The 19,790-nt window shown below is 43.1% G+C and overlaps 2 protein-coding genes across 3 annotated transcripts in view; both read right to left on the bottom strand.

Annotated features, from left to right (window-relative positions):
* Positions 1-2,042, bottom strand: part of CAAP1 (caspase activity and apoptosis inhibitor 1) — a 33,056-nt gene extending 31,014 nt beyond the window's left edge. Inside the window, exons 1-2 of the mRNA XM_074994714.1 lie at positions 1,789-2,042; positions 413-613 (exon numbers count right to left, since the gene is read on the bottom strand). Of these exons, the coding sequence (XP_074850815.1) occupies positions 413-613; positions 1,789-1,920 (333 nt within the window). The 5' untranslated portion in view covers positions 1,921-2,042. The remainder of the gene's footprint in view (positions 1-412; positions 614-1,788) is intronic.
* A 10,489-nt stretch (positions 2,043-12,531) lies between these two features.
* Positions 12,532-19,790, bottom strand: part of PLAA (phospholipase A2 activating protein) — a 31,486-nt gene continuing 24,227 nt past the window's right edge. For both annotated transcript variants that reach the window (XM_074994053.1, XM_074994052.1), the window contains exons 13-14: positions 17,145-17,309; positions 12,532-13,277 (exon numbers count right to left, since the gene is read on the bottom strand). In XM_074994053.1, coding sequence (XP_074850154.1) covers positions 12,712-13,277; positions 17,145-17,309 — 731 coding nt within the window. In that variant the 3' untranslated portion in view covers positions 12,532-12,711. The remainder of the gene's footprint in view (positions 13,278-17,144; positions 17,310-19,790) is intronic.

Genomic DNA, 19,790 nt, shown 5'->3' with positions numbered 1-19,790 from the left:
CAAATTTTGCCCATCCCTGGTTTAGGGCATAAAGTGACTACAACAACCAATTGAAATTCTAGGATGAATTTAGCTGAACATAACAAAATTGGCACATTTGACTAATTTATTGGTATTACCATGCCTATACTTCATAAAAATATGGCCATAGAATCTTCAAATTACAAGTTTCACCATAGTTTCACATCTCATCTTTGTCAAGACTGTAAAGGGAAGTTAAAAAAACAAAAACAAAAAAACCCACAGAAGACTGTACCCTAGTGGAAAATTAAAAAAATTCATACAACTGCTGCTCAAGAGGCATGTAGGCTGCTGTAATAAATACGTGCTTCCAGAAATCCACCAGTATGACTTGAAGCAAAGAGAACAGTTCAGCCCTTTAAGTACTGAAGACATAAGCATACTTCAATACCTTCAAAATATCAGGAAGCATTTTCTGCAGTTTCTTCTCCCCTATGACACAGAAGCACTGATGAAGCATTTCTTTTTTGTCTGCAATGTAGAAACTAACTGGTTTTAATGACACATTGAGGTCAAGTCCACCTTCTTCTATGTCACTGTGCTCTTCATCCAGCTCCTCTTTTTCTGCAGAGGGCACTGTACATTTTATTTCCTGCAATTAAAAGATATTAAAAAAGTCTTAAAAAATAAAATTAATGGAAATTACCTCTTTAGTAAGTGAAGAAAACAAGAAAGATGTATATCTGTGTCTGCCTCAGCAATACAGTTCTTACTACAAAACGTTTAAAAGAACATTACAAATCAATGTCTTGTATTACTGGAATGTTAAGAACCTTTGAGTGCTTTATTTTGCAAGACTATATAAGTTACATTAATGATCTCCAAATGCATAGGCCAAATATTAATATTCCCTCTCAAACTATTTTGCTCATCCTTGCATGCTGAAAAACCATAAAGCAAAAAGTTACGTCTCCACATGACCTGAAAAATAAATTTAAAAAAAAATAAAATGTAAAACAAAACTTTGCCAACTTGGCCACAGCTGGGACGCTGTATTCCCTGAAATTAATGAAAAACCATGACAGAAGTCTTTAGCAGAATAAAAAACACATTCACTGGGTATGTCTGGTAAAGTTAACTGCAATTAGCCTTTGTAAGATAACTCCTAACGACAAAGGTCTTGCTGAAAAGACACAGTTTGCGCGCACTGGTCTTTTTAATATATATCAAAATTAGATACAAGTCTCCTGCCAGCTCACTGACAAATGACCTGGGAAAAAAACTAGAGTTGTCAAGTGCCTAAGTGGCCCCTGGAATCAGAGTTAAATTTGTCCCCACCTTCCACAAGCAAAATCTGGAACAGCATCCTTGCTTGAACACCGACGATCCAATGGGAAGGGGAAAGAGGCCGGGTGCAATGTCACCTCACTACGGGGCCGACCAGGGCAGTGCAGAGAGAACTGGAGCAGATCCACCCGGTGGGAACCGAGCGGGGAATAACTCCCAGCCCAACTCTTGCGTCCCTAAGGTGGAAGAGACAGGCCACTTGCCCTGGGTGCCAGCAGCGGCCCGTCAGTGCAAGCTGCCGCCTGGGCTGTGGCGGGGGTGCGGACGGAGACGAGAGTCTTCCCCGCAGGCGCTCAGATCCCGCCGGATACGTCCGCCCTCGGGCTCCGGGATCCAGGCCGAGCATCCACCAAGCCAGAAACGGGCCCTCACCGCCAGGCAGCCCCGAGACAGCGCCACGGCCCCTGCCTCCCACCCCCAGAGCAGGGCAGAGCGTCGCCCAGCCGGGCCCCTGCCCCCGGCCACGGGGCGGGACGTTACCTCCGAGAGGTTGTGACCAGACTCCGGACTGCGCCGCTTCCCCTCAGTGCCGCCCGCGCCCGGCCCCGCTTCTAGGCAGCTGGACCGGGAGCGCCGCCGCTTCTTCTCCTTGGAGGACTTGCGGCCCGGCATGGAACCGGCCCCGCTCGCGGCGGTTAGAGCCGCGCGCTCCCCCTTCCCCACAACGCTCACATCCTGGCCCCGCGGCTCACCGACCGAACATCTTCACACGCCGCGCGCCGCCCGCCCGCGGCCGTCGCGGGTTGCTTCCGTCAGCGCGACAACGGGGCAGAGCGGGCGGCGGTGTGGTGACGTCATAACCGCCATCTGCGGCCCTCCGGCTTCCGGCCCTTAGCGATGGGAAAACTTCCGCTACAGCTGTTGTACGCGTCACCTCTACCCAGTTCCTATGGAATCGCTGCCGGGCTCTCTTGGGCTCCGGCCTTCGGGGCTGGGATCACGCTCGCTTTTCAGAGCCGCGCCTCCCACGCCCTTGCATCGTGGCAAGGCTGAGGCGCTGGCTGGGGCCCGGAGACCACCGACGGCGGAGGGCGTAGCACGTTAGGTAGAAAAGTCCTTTACAGTAACGGACAAGACAGCGCTCGCCTGTACCGTTCAGTTAGACGTGGTCTCATGCGTCCCACAGAGAGGCCGGGGTAGGAGCGAGCATCTCGTGGGCAGTGATGAGCACCTGCAAGTGGTTGCGTCCCAGGAGAGCTCATCGCCCACTACATGCTTTGATTAGTCTTTAAGGTGCTGGTTTGTTTTGTGAAGATACAGACTAACACCACTAGCTCTCTGCGCAAATGGTGACTGACGCTCCTTGGCTTCAGGGAGCCGTAGCAGCCCCCGCCACCACATGTCACTCCCTCGCTGGGGCACTAGAGCCCTGCACTTTGGGAGGGATCACAAATTGCCTGATTAGGACGTCAGCCCTGCTTCTCCCTTTTCCTCCATGAGCTGGAACAGCCACAAACATCTGGTTTGTAGCATTCCAGTTTTTTCCAGGAGGGTTGGGGGTGGGGTAAGGAAATTTGGGGCTCTGGTGTGTCAGTGTGTGAGCAGTACGTGGGAGTGGGGAACATCCACGGGTTCCGCAGGCAGAGTCCTACTGGACTACATGCAGCAGGCTGTCTGCCAATGCCTTAAGGAAAGAACTATTATTATTATATATGGAGGTATAAGTTTCTCATGGAGCTGGAAGGGATCTCAAGAAGTCATTGAGTCTAGGTCCCCTGCCCTTTTGGCAGGACCAAGCACCATCCCCAACAGATTTTTTTGTTTTTTAAATCTATTTGTTGCAGACCCCTAAATGGTCTCAAGGATTGAGTTCACAACCCTGGGTTTACAGAGCCAATGCTCAAATCACTGAGCTATTCCTTGGAAGCTAGAGTTTATTAGCTGCAGGAGGAATAGTGTAGGGATATGTTCTGGGATTCAGGTATTTCGTAATAAAAGTAGGTTACATGCTCACATATCCTCATTATCCAACTTGTAGAGCTGCTTGTTTCCCAGCAGTGTTTTCCTTCTAACTTTAATAAAGAATTTGGGTTCAGCTGCTTTCATAAGCGTCTTTTCATCTTCTATTAAAGATGCACTTGGCTCTGAAGGCTAGCTAATATGGAAATAAAATTTTATAATTCTATACTTTGATGTTAGTTATTGTGCTCCAGAGGTCTTAGTTGCCTTAAGGCCAAGGGAAGCACAGCAAAGGGTAGAGATGGATTGTTAGAAATGGTACTTTATATGAAAACTTACAAGTAATCTAGGATGCTCTAAATGTAGAGCCCTATGCAGATACAAATTTCTGTCTGCAGATAAAAATCAGTACCACTGAACTGCAGGGTACCACTGACTGCTCCCAGGAATCATAGCAGCCAAAGGAGAAGATTATAATGCTGCTGCTCCCTGCCCCCATCCCTTCCACGTAGCTGCATCTCCTAAAGCCACAGTGTCCAATACGCTCTCTGTTCACCACATGGCAAATGGGGAAGCAGATTGTGGCAAATGTGGCTCAGCAGCTCAGGAGAGCCACAAGCTTATGGCAGCAGACACAGCTCCTCTGGCCCTGGCAACATGGCAGATCAGGCAGTTTGTGTGGTGTGGTGGCTTGGGGGCTGCACTGCGATTCATACAGTGCCACATGGTGTACTTTTGGTGGCTCAACATGGGGGCTGCAGTGGCTTGGGGGATCGGGCAGCTTGGGGACTGTGGTGTGGCTCCAGTGAGTAACTATGGCAGGGAGGCCTGCTGGGGTGGGTAGCAGCCCCGGGGAAGGGGGGCTGTGGGGACTGGGTGAATTACTCTTGGACACCACAATTGTAAAGTCATACAACCCCACTGGGGATGGTACACCTGGGAGGAGCTTCCAGCATGGAGTGCTGGCTCCTGGGAACCGCAGCATCACATTCTTTGTCCGCTGCATTTCCCAGGATTAGAGCCATGTAGTTCAGGAAATACCAATTTCTATCAATGGATAGAAAATTAAATCTGCATGGGACCCTGCCCATATTGTTGTGACTTTCATGGCAAAGCAGCATGTTGAGGCAACCTGCATGGGAAATGTTAGAAGAGGGTGGAAAACTACACAGATAAACATAGTCAGCTATCTAATAAGCAAATCTATTATTTGCATGTTTAAAACCTCTGTTCCTGTGGAGCATCCTTCAAAAAAAATCTCAGGTGGAATAAGCACAGTATCTGGAAGATTTGATAAGAAAATATTTAATATTGACATGCAAATGGTTATGATTAGTGTAGGACAAATACAAAATTAACATTTAGTTGGAGCTGATTAAACAAATACATGTTTTGTAAAGGGCCCTTACTGTTAAGAAGGAAGACCTTGAAAATAATGAGTAAGGCCGGAAGGAATTAAGTAAGTGGGCAACATGTGTTTGTATTGGTGGTGCATATCCACAGATGCCTTGGTTAACATAAAATTTATTCTGCCTGTTGATGGAAAAACTTTGAGGGAACACTGCCTCTGACACATAGTAGTGACTGAACATGATTTTAAATAAGTCAAAAGGTGTGTGTCTTAAAAGGAGGCAATAGAAGCCTTCCCACCCTGAATAGCAGCGTTGTTTTAAAAATAAATTAAATAGATAAGTCCAAGTGAACTAAGGTGCAATGGAAAAACTGATGGTCAGCAAGAAGGGGAGAAAGGAGGTTGTAAATCTTATCTAGCTTAAAAGTGGAACTAAGAGTGAGCCATCTCATTGGTTTTTTTTTAAGCTGAAGTCCATAATTGACAGTGATCTTGTTTAATTGTTAAAGGGTATCAAACAAAGTTCATAAGCAAAAGTTTCTTTGTTAGACCCTATCTTATTGCACTGGAGCCTGCCAGAATGAGGCTGTTTTCCTTCAGCCTGACCTGTCAATGTCTAGATCCCATGCTAATGAATACTAGGTTATTGGGTGTAGTGACTGCTTTTAGTCTGTTAGGCACATTCAGAGCAATTATATAAAATATCATTTGGCCTTTGACTTGATAAAGGAATCTCCTGTTAAAAGTGTCTAGTGGGCTCCCATATTAATAACTTCTAATATTAGTAAATTCAAAAATTAGTCTTCAAACTTAAACAAATTGAATGCAGCAATTCACACACTATGCTATTATTTCAACGTTTGAATCCTGATAACGTTGTATTGGTACACATTTTCAAGGTTATCTTTGCAACTAGAAAAGTTAGAAGCATTCCCCACTCCCTCCATGAAAGTATAAATTCAGTAGACTGCAGATACTAAAATTGCACAGACTCTAAATTCTACATAACAATGGCCATACTAGGTGTGACCATGTAGCTTAGTATCCTGTCTTTCTACAGTGGTCAATGCCAGATGTTTGAAAGGAAATGAACAATGTACTTATCAAGTGATCAATGCCATCATCCAATCCCAGCATCTTGGAGTCAGAAGCTTAGGGACACCCAGATCATCCGATTGCATCCAATCATGGCTAACAACATGATTGTATTGTTAGGTAAAAGATGATTTAATATGTTGAGTTATAAATGTTGTTCTAAAATGACTTCGGGGTTGTATTGTAAATGTCACCTCAGGCTAAAACTGTAAGCTTGGGAAAGAAACCATTTTAGCACCACCTGTTGATGGCTATGGACGCAGTGGACAAATGGACCTAACTGAGAACTGCGATTTTACACACAGCACTGAAGTCTATGCACATGGCACTCAACCATCCAAGAGCCCATATAAAGCATGGGCTCTCCACATACAGGAAAGAGGAAACAAGGAGAAGACAGCAGAGAAAGGATCAGAAGAAAAGCAAGTTCAGGAGAAAGCCATCTCTGGAAGCAGAGCTGGATGTGACTGAGCTGAGCCAGAGCTGCCTGCGCGCATAAGCGCTTTTGCCACTGTCAGTGCTAACCAGGGCCTGACAAACACATATGGGCATCTCTTTGGCATATATGACTAGCATGAAGGTGCAGTCATAAGAGCTGAGCTAAATCACTGAGCAAACCACTGAGCTGAACCATTTCTCCAAGACTATTCAGTTTCAGGTTTAGTGGAGCCGTGAAAGCTGCCATCTTCACCTACTCCACCAGGAAGGAAAAACCAACATCTCAACTGCTCATTCACTGCCTTGCCCAGCAACTGCAAGTCATCACCGCAGACATCAGCTTTGAGGGATCTCCTCACTGTTCCTCCTCCAATGAGCTACGGAGTAGAAGGTCATGAGCATCAATTGTAAACTGCGATGTATAAGTTTTGAGATACAGAGTGTGGGGGTTCAAAATTCACTCTCTCTGCACTGAGGATAGTCAAAGTCATCTCATCATTTCATCTGTTGGCTCCTCAGTCCAACAGTATCATGGTTGTATCATATTTATCACATATATCACGTTCTTATTTAAAGATGGTTAGTTTTGGCCTTCACAATATCCCCTGGCGAAAAGTTCTGCAGGTTGACTGTGCCCTGTGTGAAGAAGTACTTCCTTTTATTTGCTTTAAAGCTTCTCTCTATTGTTAATTTCAATGGGTGTCTCCTAATTGTTATATGAAGAGGCAACTAATACATCACTGTTCACTCTAGCCATATCATTCATGATTGTGTAGACGTCTTATCCACCCTATGGGCTTGTACGCTAACTCCCTACTTCGAAGGGAACATGGTAAGTAGGGTGTTGGGAGTTTATTAATGAAGTGCTGCGGTGCATATGCAGCACTTCATTAGACAAATTCTCCCCCGCAGCAACTTTGAAGTGTTAAACTTCAAAGTGCCAGCTCACGTCTAGCCGCAGCTCACCCACTGGTACTTCGAAGTGCCCGTGGTATTTCAAAGTCCCTTTACTCCTCAAAATTTTGAGGAGTAAAGGGACTTGGAAGTACCCCGGGTACTTCGAAGTACCAGTGGGTGAGCTGTGGATAGATGCGAGCCGACACTTTGAAGTTTAAAACTTCGAAGTTGCTGTGGGTGAGAATTTGCCTAATGAAGTGCTGCATATGCACCGCAATACATCATTAATAAAGTCCCAACACCCTACTTACCATGCTCTCTTTGAAGTGGGGAGCTAGTATAGACAAGCCCTATTACAGGCTGAATAGTCCTAGTCTTTTAAAACTCTTCTGTGGGAGCTGTTCCATACCCTGAATCATTTTTATGGTTCTAGAAATTTAGAACTGGTACTCCTACATATAATCTTGTGGATCGGTGTTTTCTTTTCATGTTTAATAAATATCCCAGTCCTTGTAGAATTAATGGGGAAATTCCACTGTTTACTTCAGTTAGATTTTGGGTTAGTATGGATGTTGTGTTTTGTTTGTTTATTTGCTTTTGTTTTTTGAGAGAGAACGCACAGTAAAGCTTCAGATTTTGTGATGGTTATTTTTAATCAAAGTCACGGGCAGGTCATAGGGAACTGAGAAAAATTCACAGGAGCCCTGTGACTGACTACAAAAATAAAAGCAACAAGAAGTCTGGAAGCACCTTAAAGAATAACAATTTTATTATGGCATAAGCTTTCATGAGCTGCAACTCACTGCATCAGCTGTATGAAGTGAAAGAAAAAGTAACATAGGGATACAGAGATGGGAGTCTTACACCAGAGCTAATCCAATCAGGATGAATGTGGGTAAGAAGTTGAGAATACCTAAAGCAGAAAAATGACTTATTGTAATGACAGAATTAGTCCCTATTTAGTCCCATTCTGATGGTGTCAAGTTTGGCTATAAATCCCAGCTCAGCAGTTTCATGTTACAGACTGATTTCATTATTACTGTTTTTTCTTTGTTTTGTTTTTGTTTTTTAGGAAGGCAACTTTCAAGTCTCTAACTGTGCGTCCAGGGAGGTTGAAGTGCTCTCCTTTTGGTTTTTGTATCTTACCATTCTTGATGCCTGATTTGCATCCATTTATTCTGTCACATAGACACAGTCCAGTTTGTATGAGGCACATAGCAGAGGGGCATTGCTAGCACATGATGGTATATATCACATTACCAGATGTTGAATAGTAACAGAGAGGAAGCTATGCTAGTCTATACACTATCAAAACAAAAAGCAGTCAAGTAGCACTTTAAAGACTAGCAAAATAGAAAGCTCACCTAATAAACTATTTTGCTAGTCTTTAAAGTGCTACTTGACTGCTTTTTGTTTTGATTACCAGATGTGCAGGTGATTGAGTATTTGATGGTATGGCTGATGTGATTATGTCCTGTGATGGTATCACCAGGAGATGTGGGGACAAGAGTTGGCAGTGGGGCTTGTTGCAGGGATTGGTTCCTGGTTAGCATTTCTGTTGTAGGGTGCATGATTGGTGGTATGTTTCAGGTTGACAAGTGCCTGAAAGGACTGGCCTGCTCCTCAGGTCTCTGAGAGCAAGTGATTGTCATCTAGGATAGCTTGAAGATCCTCGATGATGTGCTGAAGATGTTTAGTTAGGCACTGTGGGTAATGGCCTTCTTTTACTTTCTTCGTTGCTTCTGTTCTGTAGTAGGTGACTTCTGGGTACCCACATGGATCTGTCACTCTTTTCTTCACTTCCCCAAGTGAGTAGTGTAGTTTTACTTAATAGAGATTCTGTAGGTGTTTGTGTGTCAGAGGGGTTGGCGCTTACGTGGTTCTATCCTAGGGCTTGGCTGTAGACATGGACTATATGATGTGTTCTGGAGGAAAGCTAGAGGGATGTAGATAGGTATAGTACAGTAGGTTTCTGGTATAGGAGGGCATTTATTGTGACCAGTGCTTATTTGCACTGCAGCATCCAGGCAGTGAATCTCTTGGGTGGAAGTGTCTAGACTGATATTGATGTGGGGGTGGAAATAAAAACATTCATACTAAAAATAACCAGGGTGTAGGGCTAAGAAGTGAGGAGGAATGACAGGTAAAGTCCCTTGTGAGAAAACAGACAGGCTGAACCTCCCCGCTGCCATAGGGAAAAGGGATGGGAGCAGCCCCAGTTTCAGTAGCCCTGGCCACCCAGAGTTCATAGCCCAGGCTGGCTGCAGGGCAGGGATGCACAATTCCAACTCCAACCCTAGCCGGAGGAGCACAGTCCTGCTGCCACCCCTCCCACCCAGGGGCAGAGGAAGTAGGTGCATAGCCAGCTCTGCCTATGCAAAAGGGTAGGAGTATGTAGGCCCAGCAGCAGGGCAGGGGAGCACATGGTCCAGCTTCTGACCACAACTGTAAGGCAGGAGCCCTAATCACTGAAGCCAAAGAAGTCATGGAGATTGAGAAAAGTCACAGAATTTGAGACTAAATCATATTCTTATTCATCGTATGCAGGAGTACAGAGGCTGAGTCAGTGTCTGTTAGCTGGTGAGATGACACTAACAAAGAGATAGGCCAGAGGCCTATATTAAAAGAGGCTCAATGAATTTAGAGCGAAGATGCAGTGGACAATCTCAAAATATTTAGAGAGATCCGTACTGATTGCCATACCAAATCATCATGGTTTACAGAAGAGAGAGCACCTATACAATTATATTATTCGGAAAAAGGATTCAGTGGACTAACACTACTAGTGACTACAAGGTTCCCTTCCAGGTTTGAGTCTCACGATTTTCTTCTCTTTCAACCTAACAACCTGACTGGATGGTTTAACCAACATCGGGTAGAGACTGGCCTGGGTGAATCTCAACTGTCTTATAGCACTTAGTCATACATAAGCCATTTTCATTTTAAGAATTCATTTTAAATTAAGGCTTTCCATTGTCTAACCTAATCACACCATTTCAACACTTTTGCCCTGCCCTTCTCCCCTCTGCAACCATGCTCCATCCCTCATCCTCACTAGCTTTCACTGCGCTGGGATGCAGGAGAGGCTGCAGCTGCACTTTCTGGGAGAGTGCTTGGGTCTGGGAAGGGGCTGAGGAATGGAGATTGGGGTGTGGGAGGAGGTGAGTGATGCAAGTTACAGGCAGTGCTTACCTTGGGCAATTCCTGGAAGCAATCAGCTCCTAGGATCAGACAACCAAATGCTGCCCTTGCCTACAGGCACCACCCTCACATCTCCCACTGGCTGCAGTTCCTCATCAATGGGAGCAGGGGAAATGGTGCTCAGTAAAAAGTGACCCTCCTGGGCACCCATGTCTAGCAAAGGGCAAAATATACCAGTCTTTTCTGGGGTCTTGTGACACCCCTGCTGTGCCAGACTAGACTTTGGGCCTACTAAAATTTCCTCTATTGCTTTTATTAGGTGCTGGGAAATTGAGAACAATTGCAGTGGACTTATAGCTAATCCAGGGGAGTTGGCAACCATCTACTCAAAGATATATAGGGACTTTGTTCCTGCTGAAAAAGTCAAGAGGAGTTATGCACCTGAATACGTAAGGACTCATGTCAACTAGCTTTTAGTCCCAAATGACCTGCAAGCACAGCTACTGGTGAAGAAGAGGGACCAATTGGGTAGGGCACTGGCCTCTGGATTTTGAAGATACAGGTTTGTTTTCCTGTTCTACCAGTATTTCCTGAGATCTTGGACAAGTCATTTATCTTCTTTGTACCTCAGTTTCCCCCACCTGTAAACAAGGGATAATAATACTGCTCTAATGCCTAGCAGTGTTGTGAGGATAACTACATTAAAAACTGGGGGGCAATTAGGAAATAGTGTGAGGAGGACTATGTAAATAAATAGCTAAAACAGACACCGGGGCCATTTCTATAATCCTGCTCCCTTTCAGTCTGCCCAACTCTATAAAACTGTCCTCGATACTGTGCAAATAGGAAGAGCTTAAAGTTTAAGGCTAGGATTTTCAAAGAGCCAGAAGAAGGCCACCAAACCCTATGGGGGGGGGAGGAGGAGAGGAGGAAATCAAATGGCATCTGAGTACTTTAATTGCTGAAGCTCCTTTGAAAAAAATCACATTTTAAGACAACTGTTCTTGCCCCCAGCATGCCATATAGTCAACTGCTCAAGACACTTTTTGTTATGCAACGTAAGAGCAAAGGGCTAATTTATCATCCATAATACTGTTCTGGTGCCTAGAGAACCTCTCCTTCTGTGGCAGACTCCCAATTACTGAGCTGTGACAGAGGAAATATGAAGGGAAGAGACAAAGGCAGAAATTTTCAGGAGATGTTTTTGATCCTGGCTCCTAAATCATTTAGGAATCTCAAGATTCAGCAGAACACTGAGGACAAGGAAACAGCATTTTAAGTGCTAAGGAGCCTGTTTCGAAGGCTCAGTAGTGCTTTCCAGTCCTAGGAGCAGAGCATTATGCAAGCAGGAAAAGATGTGTCCAATTCCCCAGCCTCCTCTTATTTTTAATTGTATCACCCTGTCTTCAAGTCTGAATATATCGTATGTTATTTTATATTGCACTCTGATAATGAACATGGTGTCTTTCACTGTCAAGGATTCCAGAGAGCTTCACAAACCCTAGGCCTAGGAGGAGATACCATTGAACTTCCTGGGTAAGTAGTCAACTGAGCTATTCCTGAGTACAGAATTAAACACATGTAAGCCTTTGTAGTATCAGGGTTTTCAATTGTTACAAACATCACATGAAGGTAGTTTCTTGTATTACCAAAAAAAAAAAAAAATCAATGAGTAAACAAGCTCAAATAGCCCTTAAGAACATGTCCTGCCCCACACCTGGAGTGATGTGCTGTGACATTCAACCATGCAACAGCAACACCAACCTCAACATTTTCTAGAAGTAAAACATTTAAGTAGGCAGAATGTAATTATTAAACTCAGAGAGGTGGCTATTTTAGTCTGTACCTTCACAAAACGAAAAAAAGCAGTCCTGTAGCACCTTACAGACTAAGGGTATTAGATGAGCTTTCGTGGGACAGATGCAAGTGGGCACTACATGCTGTGCAATCAGAGGCCAAGTGTGTCTGTCCCACAAGAGCTCATCACCTAATAAATAATATTGTTGGTCTGTTGGATGCTACAGGACTATTTTTTTTGCTTTGTAATTATTAAAGTTACTTTCAACATTATGGCCAGGTTTCAACATCAATGCTTACAAGTACCAGGGTATCATTGACATATTTGATCAGATTCTTATTTTTGTGTCTGCTAGCAAAAAGCACTACCAACAACCACAAATGTTTCTCAGCATCATGCTAACGTACCATTTTCAGTGCTGATTCTAAACAAACTGACATGTACTGAATCAGCAATTCCTTTGTTTCCTTGTTTTTTTCTCCTCCCCTTTCAAGTACCAACCTGATTTCACCCTATTTAGCTTGAAAAATTTAATGAACTCATTGCTCAAGTCAGTGTAAGTTCCTACCAGGGTCTCTCAAATCCCAGACAGTAAACAGTAATTTACAATCAGTGCAAAAAAATTTATTAGGTTGTTCCACTCATGACAAGTTAGATCATCAAGTTTGTATTTCACCCACAGTACAGTCTCAGTCATATATTCACTCATGTAAAATATGGGGGGGTGGGGCAGGGAGGAAGCATATTTCTCTGAGCCTTCCTAGGTGCCCAAGTGCTAAAAAAGTTACAGCAAATCAAGGACAAATTTACAGCATTCACTTACTTTAGCTGGTTCTGATACAGAGGCATATTTTTTAATTTGAGAGTCAACTCCCAGAGACTTGGCTAATTGAACAGCATTTGTATCATCACTGATTAGTGTCCCAAGAGCCACAAGCAGTCTAAAAATGGCTTCAAGATCTTGAACAACTTCCATCACTGTGCTGATTACTGACAAACATTGGGCTTTGGCCTCAATGTTATTAACTTTACGTAACCAAACAGCATAGTTCAATGTCAAAGTGGCCAGTGCGATGTGAATGTTCTTACTGCTGCCAAATCTTAGTTCTATTGCATGTGACATTATTGTGTCTCTCTGTGACATCATCAGCCTCTGGCCTGCCTGGCTGACAAAACAATTGCAAAGAGTTCTGAGTGCCAGTAACTGGTTTGCTTGCTTTCCATTGGGGCTCAGAAATTTTAGGAGATGACTGCTGAATCGTATGCTGTCCTCTTCACTGCAGAAATTATCATTCACGCTGGGATGCCTGATAGACAATCGCAGAATGTCTAATGCTGGAAAGACAATATCTAAGAAACAAGAAAAATATTTTAATGCATTATCCACAAATTGCCTTGTTTATAAGAACTCTAGAGAGATTTTCTGTTGAGAAATCTGTATTCCTGCTTTTGAAATGAATACTCTAAAAAGAGAACAATTATGGTTCAGATAGACCACAACTGCCTAATCCACAAGAAATGAAATAGAGAGTTATATCAAAAACGAAATTATGTACACAATCCCAATTACACAAAAAGTTTCAGATGTCTACGAGAGCAACCTTGCTGCCATGAGTATAGACTTAAGATAAAGTCACAATGCTTCCAAGACACTCAAACAATCATGTCCAAAGAATTCAGTCTGGCAACACTGAGAAGGCAAATACTTCACGTGCAACTCAGCTGTTTTATAGGTGGTGTCAACTTTTTTCAGTGCAGCCCCTGTCTAAAGGGCAACCTCCCACTCCAAATCTCAAAGCTAATGTGACCACTACTACAACTATTTACATGGCAAAGAAAAATAATTTAGTGTATTTTTGGCTGCCCACACTATTGGGGAAAAAAAATTGGAAAGGAAGCCATCAACTTCACGCTGGCTGGGTCTACATGAGGCCCTTCCTTTCAAAAGGGGCATGTTAATGAGCAGGTTCAAAAGATGCTAATGAGGTGCTGCAATGAATATGCCATGCCTCATTAGCATAATGGCAGCCACAATGATTCGGAAGTGCGGCTTTTCGAATCGCGTGCCGCCCATGGAGATGGGACCTTCCGAAAGGACCTCCCAGTTTTCGAAAGCCCTTCTTCCTATCTGGTGTTAGGAAGAAGGGCTTTCGAAAACTGGGTGGGGGGGGTTCCTTTCGGTAAGTCCCGTGTCCACAGGCAGCGTGCAATTCGAAAAGCCGCACTTTCAAATCGTCGCGGCCACCATTATGCTAATGAGACACGGCATATTCATTGCAGCAACTCATTAGCATCTTTCGAACCAGCTCATTAACATGCCCCTTTCGAAAGGAAGGGGCTCGTATAGACACAGGGACTTAGTCTGTACTTCTAAAGGTGAGCTAAAATATGAGTAGCTTCAGGTAATACACGTGCCTCCTAACGCACATACAAGTATTTGTATTGTTGACAATAGGACCACTTAAAAAAATACAAACAAGGGAAACTGACAATAGTGAAATGGGCTATACAGTAGAACCCCAAGATTCATGCAGCTTGAATGTGTGTATCTTGGGTTAACATGACTGAGTGGCAGTGAGCTGGCACCTGGCTCCAGGCTGCCCATCACTCGGGGAGCTGGGAAACTGACCAGTGCAGCAGTGCTGGTCTGTTTCCTGACTCCTATGAGTGGCAGGCAGGGGGAAGCCAGGCACCAGCTCCCCACCACTCACAGGAGTGATGAAACTGACCACCACTGCTGCACTGGTCAGTTTCCTCAATCCTGTTGGTGGCAGCAGCCGAAAGCCTGACTCCTTGCTGCTGCCACTGATAGGAGTGGAGAAAACTGCTCCTGTAAGAAGCAGCAACTTGACTCTCACCATCCCTGACAGGAGCTGTTTCCCCAGACTCTTAGCTGCTGCCACTGACAGGAGCTGGGAAACTGACTATCACAGAGCACTGATCAGTTTTCTGTCTCCTGAGAGTGGTGGGGAGCTGGAGCCTGGCTCCCAGGAGACAGGAAACTGTTCATCGCTGCTGCGCTGGTCAGTTTCCCGTCTCCCCCAAGTAACACAAAAGTTGATTTACACGAGATTACACAGGAACACAACCGCTGCATAAGCCAGCTGTCTACAAATATTGCGGGTAAATATACCACCTTTATCAGGCTGCAGTTTTCTATATAAAACTATCAAATAATCAGATCACATTTAACAGATTTAATATGAAAGATTTACCTACTATTTTTAAAAAAAACATAATAGTTGCAAAATATAGCATTTAAGCAAACACTCATCTACAGAGATGTGGGAGATCAGTGCTCAGACCTTCTTCCCTTGTAGACTGTTACTTGTAATGGTTACAACAGTTGGTGAAAGATTTCAGACAGAAATGTAATTTTTAAGTTGGCACAGTCCCTTGAATTGCACTGTCAGCTACTGATCTCCATTGCCCGCAAATCTCCTCTCTCCTTCAGACACACTTACCTGCACAGACATTCCCCTGAACACAATGTCTAGCCACCTGGACTTAGCACATCAATCTCCTTGATTTGCTGCCAAGTTTCATTTTCCTCTGAACAGCCTTCTCTCTCTGGTGCCCGACAGCTCCAGTCCCACTGATGGTCATAGTCTTTGCTCTTTTCTTTTAAGCAGCAGGTTCCCCCCCGACCCACTCCCAACTGCTCCTGGTCCTTCTCCTCCCACATACAGCTCTTTTTACAGGCATCCAGATTCTTTGGAACAAAAACTGCACACTCATAAAAAAGCACTAGAAACATGCCAATATCAGCAGTGATCCCCCACATCTCTGTGTAGACCACTGGTTAACTGCTCGGTTTCACTTTTTAAGATTAGGCAAATCATTAACACTAAGTCTTGGGGCAAAGTCAGTCTCATTCCTGAGCCTCAGATCCTTGTTCGGCTTACAGACCTGAACATAATTTGGATACTGCAGTATGGGCCCCTTGTACCCTAGCAACAGTTTAGACTTCTATCCCTTAGCTGAAAGGGGGTTAGGATTGTTCCCCTGGGTCTGCTTGGGTTGGGTAAACAGTCCTCCCCAGGCACCAGCTGACCTCTGAGGTTACCTGAGAAAAGGGAGCCCAGACACTCCTTGTGGGAACTCCTCATCTCCCCTACAGTCTCTGGCAATGCTGGCTTCATTCTTCTCAGTTATCTAACTTCCTCTTCGTATTTGTTAGTTTCCTCACTTCACTCCAACTTCCTTTCCATACTCCTTTCCCCAGTAGGGAAGGTTTTTAAAAAGATCCCCTGGCCCCCTCAAGTGAGATCAGTTGGTGATAATCGTTATAGCTGCACCTTCTGGGCTGCTTCGCAGGTCAGCTGCTCCTCATTGCCCTGAGGTAACTCTCTCCTCATTAGCCAGGCTGTGTCTGCTTTGTTTGGAGATGTGTATCTCTGCTTCTATGCTAGCCCTCTGGCCTGACCCTGTCACAATCTCTTAAATGTGACTTAATTGTTTTAAAAAGTTGGCTTCCTACGTAAAACTGCAGCTCAATATGAGGTTAACTTTGAATTCAGTTTCCTCTTAGTTTAGTATACAGTGTACCCAGCAACTGTCAGGAAACATTGATTAGACAGGCTATAAATCTCAAGTTGCCTAAAGAGCCACATCTTCCAGTTGTAGCCAGAATACAACTACAATAGTTCAAAACTCAAATACTGGCCCACCTAATCATTTCCAGTTGGGCCATTGTTCCAGCTTTGTTCAATGAGCTCCTGAAAAGCTGCACTCAGTGCAATTTTGAAGGTTTACACAGAGTGGGCTGGAGTAAGGGGTCTTCAAAGTTGCCCCGGCACTTCAAAGTACCAGTGGGTGCACCGCGGCTAGACGTGTACCAGTACTTCGAGGTTAAAAACTTCGAAGTTGCCGCAGGGGGGAATTTGCTTAATGAAGTGCTGCCTATGCACAGCAGCACTTCATTAGTAATCTCCCAACAACCTAATTACCATCCTTCCTTCAAAGGAAGGTGGTAGTGTAGACACAGCCAGTAGCTTTTGAACATCTTGGTTTAAGCTATGGAAGAATGCTATGCTGTCAGATGAAATAATCAAGAATCTAAGGCACCATAATGCACCGTTTATTACTTCCTTTCCTCAAATAATTTATGGGCAAATATTTGAAGGGGGAAAATATACATTGTGGAGGTACAACTAAAAGGAAGAGACAGTTTCCCAATTATCTCCTGCCCAAACAGGTTATGTGTTTATTTCATACCTTCTGGCCAGTTAATTGCTTTCCACAAAGTTTGAAATTGGTGTGCTGCTGGTGTTTCTGCAGCTGTATTACATGTTACAAAGAGTATCTTTTCTAAGAGTATCAAATCATCCTCCGTCAGCTTTTGTTCTTCAGGTGCGCTTCCATTAAGTTCCTTTAGTTTACCTGTGGAACCAAAAATAATAAAACGTCTGTGCCAGTAGATTTTCACCATCTAAAATACTTACAGTGCACTTTAGAAAAAACCTTTTAGAAACACTGACCCCCCAATATTTTCACGTTTGTTCTGCAAATTTTTTGCACAAAAGTTATTTTGCTCAACTTCACATCCTTCCAAATTCAGTTTCTCCCCAAGTGGCTAATTTTCACAATCGTCATTTCCAAGATCACCCAGCAAGTCAATGGCAAAGCTGAATTAACGTCCCAAAATCTGAATGTCTGATTCCCTTCTCTGGCCACAACATTCCATGATCCATATCATCTCAGCAAAACACTTGTCCCAGAGAAGTCAGGACTTCTTAAGCTTAAGTAGTAGAAAATTAATCAATATTAGTTCATATTTTATTATTCTGCACGTCTCATTAAGTGACTTGATGTAACAGGCTCAAGAACGTTCAAGAAAAGGTTGGTTAAAGAACTAACACTTACCTACTCTTGATTATTTGCAACGTGTTTTAAAAATACTGGGGGCGGGGAGAGTTTGGACTCACATCTATGTGATACTGAAACATGTCAGATGAACGTAGTAAAGGATCACAACATCACAAATAAGTTTTGAATATTTATATAGCTGTATTTTCTTCCCTTGCCTTTTGATTATTATGGCTAAGATATCGGAAAGCTGGATAATTCAAAGTTAAACTGAGTCAAGACAATCTGAAATGACTGAAATCATCTTAATGTGCATACTTGCTTTTTCAATACCATGGAACATGCATTCATCTTGTGACTAAAAAGGCTTTGAAACTAAAATTAGTTTCAATTATGCTAATATAAGCACAAAATAATTATAATATATTCCAAAATTTTACAACTTGCCACAGAGTTGTTCTAGGACAAGGTAATTGCCTTACAGAGACCACAAATTACAGTACTATAGAAAGGTACAAGCAGGAGTACCACTGGAGCTATTGCTACCCTTTCTGGGCCAATTTGTAGAGGATAATCAATGGGAAGGACTGACTGAGGGTTTATGTCAAAGAAAACTTACATTAAATTTTTAGTTGGGGGCTCAAGTTCCAATAACATTTATTTTGAAAAATTCACTCACACAGGGCTAACAGGAAAACCTTTACTGGGTGTGTGACAAATGTTTGCAGAAGCCAAGCTTTTATTAAAAAAAAAAAAAAAAAAAGATCGGTTATCACAGCTACTACTGAAAATCCTATGGCTAACAATTAAACCAGTAAAAATTAGCCAGTTTCATCCTCCATCATACAGGGGAAAAAAAAATCAACGAGTAATAGCAGAGGCAGGACTGGAACTATTTACTGGAGATAACTCCTCACAAAGGAAGGCATGAGATTAGCAGAGACCACCACTATCCTCAAGCAGCCAGCTGTTTACAGATTTAGAGAAAAAATGTTCTCTCTTTAACCCTTTAGCAATCAGGATTTGGAGTGGTGGCAGCAGTTGATGCTGATCATATATTTTCTAGTACTCAGTACAAAAGATGGAACATCAGCAGATGGTACAGGGACAGTACCATGGTAGTAATATTAGCACTCCTTGTTTTCCAAGCAGGAGGGATAAGGTTAAGCGCATATTGGCTCTACTGATAATGTGGGATTCTTCTTTTTAGTTCAGACTTCTGTCTATTTTTTTATTTGGTACATTTTCAAGCCCCATATATAAAAAGTTGGGAAAATGGGGAAGGTTTGATAATGAAATGATGCTAAAAATGAGTGGGAAGGAGAGACTGAATTCCCAAGATCCTTATGGTAAATAGTTTCAGAGGCGTAGCCATATTAGTCTGCATCTTTGCCAAACAAAGCAAGCAATCCTGTAGCACCTTAAAGACTAACAGTTTTATTTATTAGGGAATGACCTTTCAGGGAAAGACCCAGAACTCAGTTCTGCTCCACAAAAGCTCATTCCCTAATAAATAAAATTGTTAGCCTTTATGATGCTACAGGACTGCTTGCTTTGTTCTCCTTATGGTAAGACTATGTCATCCCATAAAGATGTTCTGAACATACCTCATTTTACATTTCTATAATGTCAGGAATAGTTTTGTAGAATTTCCTAAGTACAGAAAACAAAGATTGAAAAATAAAAGGCCAAAAGTTTTGGAAACAGATGAAACATAGAAAACATTGGGGAGAAGACAAAACAAAATAGAAAAATGATAAAGGAGTTCAGTGAGAATTAGAAAAATAGAGACAATGAAAACAAGCAATATCAGCTACTACAGCAAAGAGAGTGGAGTTAAAGAAAGGAGGAAAGAAAAAGTCTAACAAAAGTAAGTTATATTTCAATAAATTCATCTGAAAAAAACTATTCACCATAAATTATAATTAAATACAGTCCACAATGATTTTACTTTTTGTTTTAAGCAGAATGCCAAGAGAGATGAGTATAGTGTCCATTTTGGACTAGATCTAGGACAGTACAGGGAACATGACTGTGTAAGACAGCATGGAGGAC

Source organism: Carettochelys insculpta, chromosome 5 (assembly GCF_033958435.1).
Source record: "Carettochelys insculpta isolate YL-2023 chromosome 5, ASM3395843v1, whole genome shotgun sequence".
NCBI classification, from domain to species: domain Eukaryota; kingdom Metazoa; phylum Chordata; order Testudines; family Carettochelyidae; genus Carettochelys; species Carettochelys insculpta.
This window is presented reverse-complemented; position numbering and strand designations above follow the sequence as displayed.